Source organism: Monopterus albus, unplaced genomic scaffold (assembly GCF_001952655.1).
Source record: "Monopterus albus unplaced genomic scaffold, M_albus_1.0 scaffold19.1, whole genome shotgun sequence".
In the NCBI taxonomy this organism is placed as follows: Eukaryota; Metazoa; Chordata; class Actinopteri; order Synbranchiformes; family Synbranchidae; genus Monopterus; species Monopterus albus.
In genome coordinates, this window is record NW_018127899.1 from 2,975,658 (window position 1) to 2,986,079 (window position 10,422).

At 41.9% G+C, this 10,422-nt stretch overlaps 1 protein-coding gene across 3 annotated transcripts in view; it reads left to right on the forward strand.

Annotated features, from left to right (window-relative positions):
• The window catches only part of aass (aminoadipate-semialdehyde synthase), a 34,573-nt gene that overhangs the window by 8,062 nt on the left and 16,089 nt on the right, over window positions 1–10,422 (forward strand). For 2 of the 3 annotated variants that reach the window (XM_020593466.1, XM_020593467.1), the window contains exons 4-13: window positions 1,257–1,341; window positions 2,679–2,746; window positions 2,958–3,104; window positions 3,235–3,313; window positions 4,988–5,115; window positions 6,961–7,109; window positions 7,556–7,678; window positions 8,453–8,567; window positions 8,756–8,815; window positions 9,223–9,290. In XM_020593466.1, coding sequence (XP_020449122.1) covers window positions 1,257–1,341; window positions 2,679–2,746; window positions 2,958–3,104; window positions 3,235–3,313; window positions 4,988–5,115; window positions 6,961–7,109; window positions 7,556–7,678; window positions 8,453–8,567; window positions 8,756–8,815; window positions 9,223–9,290 — 1,022 coding nt within the window. The remainder of the gene's footprint in view (window positions 1–1,256; window positions 1,342–2,678; window positions 2,747–2,957; window positions 3,105–3,234; window positions 3,314–4,987; window positions 5,116–6,960; window positions 7,110–7,555; window positions 7,679–8,452; window positions 8,568–8,755; window positions 8,816–9,222; window positions 9,291–10,422) is intronic. The other variant, XM_020593468.1, reaches the window with a different exon arrangement.

Genomic DNA, 10,422 nt, shown 5'->3' on the forward strand with positions numbered 1-10,422 from the left:
ATAATTCTTTAGTATATTACTTGTGTGGTGTAGAAGATAATAGAAGTGAATCATTTATTGCTTGCAAACCAATGATGGTAAGATGATGTCATGGGGTAGGACTGGATAAGTCTGACTTCTTCCTACTCCATTCAAGCATGTACTAGGTATAAGCAAATTGATATTGGATTAGCATTTGTTGGATATGTGTAAAATTATGTGTGTTTACATATCAACTGTCTTTACATGCTTGAAAGAATAAATCAAATCAAAATCAAATGTTTTATTTTAAATGAAGAGATGAAACTGGAAGTAACCCATTAATAATGACCTCCCCTTGTGGATGTAGCTCTGGAGTTTGTCAAGTGATAGTATCTGAGGTTTGTGTTTGTTTCTTACTGTCGACAGTGCATGAGTGTAGTACTACAAAACTTTCAGTGCTCAGATATCACTGCATCATTAAATGCACAACCAAGGAGACTTTGTGGAGTCACAGGTAATGAAAACTGACTGAAAACCATTCCAGCAATCACATTTATGTGAATGAAGCCAGTCGACACCATTTGGTTCCCTCACTAATTTTTAGACAATTGGCTTCTCCTCCTAATTCTGCTGTTTGCAGAACAAACATTCCAAACGTGCATGAGCGGAAAGAGGTGTGTCAGCTTTCTCAGTAGAAGGTGTAAATCTCATAAACACCCTCTGGGGGCCTTTGTGTTTATTTTATGGAAATCAGCAATATGTGTACTTTGACATCAAAACTCCTCCAGACTGTTTCAGCAGGCAGGAATGAAGCAGAAATGTTTCAGTCAGCATGAAGCAAATGCAAAAAAAAAAAAAAAGCACACAATCAGTGGCACAGTTAAATGTGTTTGCTCTGAACCTACCTAGCATGGCCATGATTTTACCTTTTATGTTGAATTAATGAGTTTAGTTTGGGAGTAACTGGAGCTTTGTGTAACGTCAGTGCTTTGTGTCACATCGGCAGTAACCAGGGCGTTCTACAGGACTGACATCTTTACTGTTAGCCAGCTAATGCTAGCTTCTGAATGGAGGCTGCAGTTTGTACAGTTTGTCCCAACCAGGCACCTGTTTGATGTTTATCTGTATGCAAACATGGAGCCTGAACCACACACTGCAGCATTTACAGCCTGAGCTTGTTCACAGTGACCAATGCAATCAAAACAGCACACAACACAAATATTGAACTTCTTTGTTCAGATTCCCTTCAGATTCAGAGTTCAGCAACTATAACAAAGCTAATTTTGTTTTTTCAGGAGGTTCGTCTGATCGACTATGAGAAGATGGTAGATCCTAACGGCTTCCGAATCGTAGCGTTTGGTCAGTGGGCTGGAGTCGCAGGTAGGATAAAAAAAAACAATCTCAGAAATAAGAGAGAGGTTTTGCAGTGTGCAGCTGCTCACTCATGTTGTGAAAGTGTGTCCACAGCAGCCGTTGTGAAACTAATGTAACGGTAAAGATTAGCGCCTGCCCAGAGATGATTCAACCAGCAGAGACATGTTCAGTGTTTAAACATTTCTGTTTGACGTGTGAATCTGTCGGACCTGTGTCACATGTCACTGGTTCATTCTGGTACAGTGAAAAGCTGCACAGTCACTTTTGGATCAGTGCTTTGGGACTTTTATTCTTATCAAAGCTGAAAGGTCACCTGACTTCATGTCTTCCTGCTGCCAGTTCAAAAGCTCCAGATTTATCTGCAGATTAACGATAAGCAGAGGCCGCACAGCAGCGCCGGTCACCCTGACCTGGACAGTCCAGTTGTTCACATGTTTTTTGACATTTCATTAATATTTTTTCTGAGATTTTAAACATTTATTTATTGTATTTTATTATACTTTAAATAGTACTTCTTTTTTTTTACATTTGTCAGACATTTTATGAATGTACATATTTTTGTATGTATAAATATTTTGAGTACATTTTAGTAATATTTTTATGAGATTTGTTACATTATTTTATAAATTTTTGCTATTTCATGTTTCTAAGATGTTTTCAGAGATTTTCTTTAATTTAACTTGTTAAAAATAAATCAGATATCAGGTTTTGAGCACATTTACTCACTTTTTTGGATATTTTATTAATATTTTTATTTAATATTTAAACCATCTACTCTGCCTGCCTAATTTGCATATCCATCTGGTTACAAAATGCTGATAAGAAAACTCACTAATAATAGTTATAATAAGAGACCAGATCCAGATCACAGTTTGACACCAGGTAGAGATGATGTCTTCATGCAGCTCTGTTATACCAGTTTAATGAGATGAGACAGGTTGGTTAAAACTCTCCACCCATTAAACCAGACACATGACTTACAGAAGGGGTTAACGGGTTTTGATTTAGAGTCCGGCTTCGCCTGCTGATAGTAAGATAACACTAGCCACACATTCACACCACATCTTGCAGTGATACAGTATTCCCCGGACACACAAGCTTAATTTAGTTTGATCGGCTTCTCACTGGTTGTGAAACAAACGAGATGTATGTTGGTTAAACGGAATGGTCACAGTCTTTGTTTAGTTATTGTCACAAAATGTGACCTTTATATTTCAGGAATACTTTGATAAATGAGGCACAAAGAAGAAGAAAAAGCACATTTTTGTGACATATTTAGTGAATTGTTCATGATGTAATAGTATTCACTCAGAATGAATTTTCCTGTTCATTGTTTTTTGTAGGAATGATCAACATTTTGCATGGACTGGGGCTGCGCTTCCTGGCTCTCGGTCACCACACTCCCTTCATGGTAAGAGAAGTCACTCTCCATAAATTGATCCCCAAAGACACAAGTGTCCTCAAAGTCTGATGCAGAATTGAATAGATCATTTAAAGTCACAGCACATTGTTTCTGTGGAGGAACAGCGATTTAGTTTGGGCCTTAAATCTGACATGAAAACAGCGACTTCCTCCCCATGTTGTTCTTTTCTGGTCACTTCCTGTCTCCCTGCTGTTCATAGCACATTGGCATGGCTCATAACTACAGGAACGTCCACCAGGCCATCCAGGCAGTGAGGGATTGTGGGTATGAGATTTCCATGGGGCTCATGCCCAAATCCATCGGGCCTGTGACATTTTGTTTTACCGGAACTGGCAATGTCTCCAAGGTAGGACACAGTTAAAAGAAAATAAAAATCCTACAATCGGACAGTCTGGCTTGAGAGCAAGCACATCAGGATTCCAGTGAGGTTTACTGGGAAATGTAGTTCTTTAAGTGATCCCACCCCTTCTCTGCAGGGAGCCCAAGACATCATCAATGAGCTTCCTGTTGAATACGTTGAACCTCATGAGTTGAAGGATGTCTCTGAAGTGGGAGGTACGTTTGTGTGATGGCTAATCATAGGAGGAGGCCGGGCACACGTTTGTGCTTGTAGTAAAAAAGTGCATTCGCTACGATTTTCCACTTTGTCTGAGAGAAGGCAAACAAATGGCATGAAATCTTAGACCTAGGAGTGTAAAGTTCAGGTCAGTTCAACTTCACCGATCAGTTTGTGTGAACAGCAAACAAGGAATGTGGAATTGGTGTCAAAACAACACAAACCTGGTTGAATGAGTTAAAGGATATTTCCTAGCCATACTGTACAATATCGATCTAAATGGTAGATAGACTGATCAATTGATAGGTACCCACTTATGTGTCAGATTATATATATGAATGTGACATGGGACTGTTTGGAAAACAATGAAAAATGTATTTTTTGTCCACAAGGTAGGAGAGCAAATAAAAATAACATCACAGGTCAGTAAAATATGAAGTTTCTAAAAAAAATAGCTTCATGCCATTTACATAAGTGGGGTTAGTTACTAACAGCCTAACTAACCCTGCAGCCTAGCTAGCACTTTCTGTGAGCCCATCAAATATTTCAAAATGGTGCAACATTGTGGGCAACAAGATGGTGGTTACAGTAACATAAGTTTGGATTTTGTGGTTTACACATACACACCTCACTAAGCCAAAAATACTTGTGCTGGAAAAAAAATTACTTTGGCACCCTGAAAACTTGGGCACATATTTCCTAATTACAGAGATGGATCTTTCTGAATTCTTGCTGGAGACCATGGCTAGCAACTATGGCAGTATGACTGGAAGCACACGCTGCTTGACCTTGTGTAACCCACATGCAAAGTCTGTTACATTTTGCCCCGTGTTAGTTGCTATTTTAGCAAGGTAATGATGACTGTCTCTATATATTTATCTGAATACACCTGGAATATATAGCTAATATGTACACAGTACTGAAAAATGTCAGAAAAAAAATCACCAAGCAAACTGGATACTCCAGATGCAGTGTTCAAGCTGTTCTAAAGAAACATGTTCTGGAGAGATCGAGGAAAAAAATCAGGCGTGGAGAACAAGAAAATTGTTGAAATCTGATGAGACGTTTCTCAAAGTTTCTTCTTTGAGAGAGCGGAGGAAACCCAGCAGGGACCTCAGCATCTGGCAGCTTCATCTGGATGCCAGGTCGGTCCTTCTACAGTCCAAAGTCTGATCAGGAATGGCCTTTGTGGAGGAACAGCAGCCAAGAAACCACTTTTTCAGAAGGGGACTGAGAGGAAAGGCTGAGATATGTCAACGCTTACAGAGACTGGAGTGAAGATCAGTGCAAAAGAGGAATGCGGAGTGAAATGTTCAGGTCCAGTCGTCAACGGCATGTGAGAAGGAGAGGTGGAAGAACGAGTGTAGCAGCCTTCTTAGGGGGGTAGACAGTCTGCCCAGAGGAATTCAAGCTGTGAAGAAATATAAGTTATCATTACAACCTTCCTAAACCAGCAGAACTAATGGTGGCCCTAAGACTCGTGCACAGTATTACAGTATTGCATGTTATCCATGTCATGTTAGCTAGTGTAAACAGCAGACAGGGAGCAGTGGTGGCTTTATATAAAGGTGAGGTAGAAGATGATTTCACTTGCTCTCTCTCAACATAGGATCAAAGTCTGTTTTTATAACTGCATACTGGTCATTTTCAGTATGTTGTTGATTTCCTGACAGAAATGACCAAAGTGTACGCCACCGTTCTGAGCCGACACCACCACCTGGTGAGGAAGAGCGATGGCATTTACGACCCCATAGAGTATGAGAACCACCCGGAGCTGTACACCTCCCACTTCAGGACCAGCGTGAGTCTGGCCCCCCCCCCCCCCCCACCCCACCACCAAAACCCACCTCCCACTTGCTCCTGTCGGTCTCTCTGAGGTCTTGTTCTCTGTTTCAGCAGCAGTACTAAACTCGTGGTGGTTGGCAGGGTGATGGTGTTTCAAAACACATAGCAGCTTGTAAACAAGTGTGAACCTGTTCAACGTGCTTGTGCTTTGATCACAGTCTGGCTCAGATGACCAGTGCATCTATGTGAGTCACTCACATACATGTAAAATGTGTATAGAGACACAGGCTTTTTGGCTGTTTTTTTTTATCACAAACAATTATTTAAGTAGTTGATTAACCCATGGGTTGTTTATTTTTATGTTAAATCATTTGGTGTCGCCTTCCATGAGCTCAAGGTGACGTCCTCACCAATGGTTCACCACACTGACAGTCACTTGTTGATACATATACAGTGAGGAAAGGAAAGCAGTCAGACTGGAGTTGGCAATAGACAGTGTCAACAATATGCACTAGATTTAAGGCTGTTTCTGGATGCTGTGCTGTTCTAGGTGTATTGGTTAAATCTGACTGACGAGTACTGTTGCATGTCATTTCCCTGTGTGCCTCTTCTCTGTTGCCTGCTCTCCACTAAAGGTATAATTGTCTAAAAAGCTTAAAAATACAATGATTTATGGCACTTTGTCAAAACAGGCCACTCCCTTGAAAATTTGGCTGCTGGGTACTGGATGTTTTCACCTACAATTAAAAATCAAAACTCCACTTGGGATTCTCTGAATATGAACAGGAACTGGTGGTAAAAATAAACCCCGCCTCGTGGCGTGGGGTTAAAGTGTGCATTGCTCTGCACCAGTACCTCGGTCCATTGTTTGTCTTTTACCAAAACTCTCTGAAACCTTTTAAGTGTTTGACTTAAACTGCAGCCAAACATACTGGTCTTCACTGGGCCTGATCTGATATGAGCCTGTTAAAACCGCACCTGAACCCAAAATAAATTTATTTTATTGAAGGAATTTGTATGCCTTCACTGTACAGTGGCTGCAGAGAGGTGGACAGGAAACTGGAGGCAGGACTATGGTAGATTGAGTATATAGTGCTTTTCTATTCATTGAAGCCCACTCAGAGTGCTTTTGTACTATTTACATGTTCACGCCCACAAGCACACACGCCCACCAGGAGCAACTTGGGTTCACTGTCTTGGTGAAGGACACTGTGACATATGGACTGGAGAACCCTCTGGTTAGGAGACGATATGCTCTGCATCCTGATCCAAAGCTGCCCCCTAAGTAAATAAAGTTCACGGAGACCTGCAACAAATGTCAGTGGTCAAACCGCTGATGTCGCGCATGCATATGTTTGTTCTGCTCTACCGAAACCACCTGGTTAATGGGGATCCCCAGTGTTAAATTAAATAGAGGGACCTGATCTAAAAGAGGCCAGTCCTGGTCTGAAATAAAACCCAGGATAACCAGACTGAAGCGCAGGTCACTGAGTATCATTTGGACCTGGGCCTGGGTTAGGTTGGGTTACTAGGAACTGACAGGACTGAGACTTCTGCTTCTAAGGGCCACATTTTTGGAGTCACCACCCAACTGTCAAGAGCACTAAGCCAATTCCTCAGCCAACAGTTTACCTTTCCTCCAGATTTCACTGAAATCTGTCATGTTTTTAAGATTTCCTGCAAACAAACAGGGAAACCACCACTGTGGAGCTTAGTGCAGTAACAGAAACACCAGTGTGTAATAATTAGTTTTTAATATGAACTTGTGAGAAACAGTTTTTGATCTCTTGTTGCAGACTGTCAGCTTCTCCAACTGTAGAACAGTATTGCGCATCACACTCTTGTGTCCTTTAAACCACAGGTGGCGCCCTATACAACCTGCCTGATCAATGGTATTTACTGGGAACCCTACACCCCCAGACTACTCCGACGACAGGATGCCCAGAATCTGATGAGACCGTCCAAAACCTTGGCTCCAGTCAACCAGGGCTCACCAGAGCTGCCGCACAAGTAAGTGTTGATTTTGTATGAGTTCAGAGTGAGCAGAGGGCACGTACAGATCTGGAAAGATAAAAAACCTGCAACAGCCCGGAGCAGTGCAAATATTAAGACTGCTCTGGTGTAATCCTGCCCACAGAGCATTATAGCCTCATAGGGAGCAGTGCAAGAAGGATTCAGATTCAGAACTGCACTTTAGTACTTGAGTAAGTGCACTTAGTTACTTTCCACCACTGCTCACAGGGAAACATATTTCTGTTTTCATCAGTAGAAGATGAGCGCATCTGCCTCCCACCATGACTTTGTCCTCTGTTTGGCCTTTCAGTGAAACACAGTACCTGTGAGTGGATGAATGTGCAGTGCAGTAGCTGCAGTATCTCCACAGAGGTCAATTGTCATGTGTTTATCTTCAGTCCTGTTGACACAGTGTCCTTTTGACCTGCTCTCCTTCTCTGCAGACTGCTAGCCATCTGTGACATCTCCGCTGACACTGGCGGCTCCATAGAGTTCATGAACGAGTGCACCAGCATCGATAAACCGTTCTGCATGTACGACGCTGACCAGTACATAAATCACGACAGGTACAGTGCAACACAAGCCATGACCAGTGACTGTAAGCTGTAAATGCATTAATGTGTTCCTCTAACTGGGCTTCACTGGATTTCACTGTGTCGCCACCGATACAGGGAACCACACACACCCACCAGCGTAGGCCAACAAAGGGCCAGTGTCTGTGTAAATGCAGCCTGATGCCATGTCTACACTGTGCCTGTTTTTAGGACTAAATAATAGGGTAATCAATGAACAAATTAGTGAATAAATAAACAGCAAAATATTTTTTTCTATTTCATTTTTCTTTTAGTTATATTAGATGTGTTGTGTGTTATTTTGTAGGTTGTGATATAATCATAATTTTGAAAAAATTGTCCCACTTTTGTATGTGCCTGATTTATAAAAAAAAAAATTTCCCTATATTCACACGTATCTATTTTATTAGGTACACCTAGCTTAAACGACAGTGGCAATATAAATACTACGAACTGTTCTGCATTATACAGACCAGTGTTTCTGTTATCAAGCCTACCCCCACTCAGAAAACGACTCTATAACACAGTACAGTTCAACAGGAGCACAGACGGCAGCCTCCACAATAATCATACTGAAACAGCCTGAACACAGACCGAACATTATCAGGAGAGGGAGGATTTATTGGTGGACTGTTGGATTAGTTTTAACTAGGTGTAGCTAATAAACTGGCTTTGAATGTAGTCTGAGTTTGGTAATTAATATGGATTCGAGGAAGACCAGTTTTGTTTGCATCTCTAGCATGAACAGGGTTGTGTTTGTGGTCTTAGCAGTGTGGAGGGAAACGGGATCCTCATGTGCTCCATCGACAACCTCCCTGCTCAGCTCCCCATCGAGGCCACTGAGTACTTCGGAGACAGGCTCTTCCCCTACATCTGGGAGATGGTAAGACACCTGGGCTGCAGCTCAGGTGCTGCTTTCTGCTTCCCTTCTGACTCCTGGCTCAGTTTGTTGTGCCAGAGCGCTGCAGCGGGTTTCACATAGTGAAGTGATTAAAAAAAAAAACACCCCAAACTGGCAGGATTTGTTTTTGTCAGTTTCTATTGGTTTAGTAAATTTAGTGTCATTTTCAGCTGCCTTCAGATGCCACCAGACCGCTGGAGGAAGAGGACTTCAGCCCACAAGTCAGAGACGTAAGGACAACATTAATGTGACTAGTTTAATTATTGTTAATGTGGATTGATTTAGCAGCTGCCACTAAAACTGTAGCATTTCTGCTTTTGCCCAACAACAGTTGGTCACAGATTTCACCTGAATCAAATAATGACATCTAAACTTAATAGGATTTAAAAAGGGATTCAGAAAGATTTGACTTTGACAGGTGGATCAGATATTAGATCCAGATTTGATCAAATGTTAGCAGACTCCAGCCGGAAACATTCAGTTTTTGCAGTATTAAACATAACCAGCAAATGTGCCGCTGTATTTAGAAACAAGCATAGCTTTCATTACATATCATCTTTGTTTTTCAGTCTTGTGCAAATAATGAATATATTTGTAAGAGCTGAAGTTGCAGTTTTTAATTTCTTTGTTCCTAAAGGCTGTCATCACCTCAAATGGAGCACTCACCCCGAAGTTTGAATACATAGCAAAACTTCGCGAAAGAAGGTAATACTGGAATCAAACCGGAGCTGGGAGCATATGGTCTGTGGAGTGTTGTACAGTATCTGGTGCTCACTGCCAGCCACAGTCTGTGTAACATGTTCACTATATGTGTGTGTGTATTTGGGGATAATTCCATGTTTCAGCATATTTCTCATTTGAAATATTCATAAAATGTCAAACAGTGAATTACGAGTTAATGCAGCTGAGTCCATGGATGATGTCTAAAGATTGAGACAGGTACCTCACTTTCTAATGTAGCTCACCTTACTAACTTTCTAACCTCGTGTGTTAATCACACATAATAGTGGCTTAGTAATATTCGTGCCTTGTAGTGTCTTGTTTCTGCTGTTTACCCTGCTTAACTCCCAAATGGTGATCAAATAAGCACAGCTGCTTATTAGCAGAGAAATGGGGAGATTTGTGTCTCTGAATTGGTGATGACCAGGTCAGACTGAGTTCACTAGGTGTGGTAAACCTACCAAAGAAACAGTCCACTCATGCGAAGACTATGAGGAGTGATAATTACAGCAGTAAAATCAAATCAAATCAAATCAAATTTTATTTGTATAGCGCCAAATCACAACAAAAGTCATCTCAGGACACTTTACAAAGTAAGGTCTAGACCTTACTGTTATCAATATTATTACATAGGGAAAACCCAACAAATCCCCCTTGAGCAAGCACTGGGCGACAGTGGGGAGGAAAAACTCCCTTTAACGGAAGAAACCTCCGACAGACCCCGGCTCTTGGTGGGCGGCCTTCTGCCTCGACCGGTTGGGGTGAGTGGATAGAGGAGAGACAAAAGAAGAAAAGCAACAAGACACAACAATCAAACACTGATCAGGTCGATGTGGCCGGTGACTGCTCGTCAGAGATATAGAGCTCCAGGGCAACCTGCAGAAAGTTACAGGGAGAGAGAGAGAGGACACACTACGGGAGAGAGGAGACACAAAGTTAGTAATGTGTAATGGTGGCATATAGAAGCATAGGGAGAGAGAGGAGAGGAGAGGATAGGGGAGGGGAAGGGAGGGGAGAGAAACTCAGAGCATCATGGGGCCCCCCAGCAGCCTAGGCCTATAGCAGCATAACTAAGGGAAGGCTCAGGGTCACCTGATCCAGCCCTAACTATAAGCTT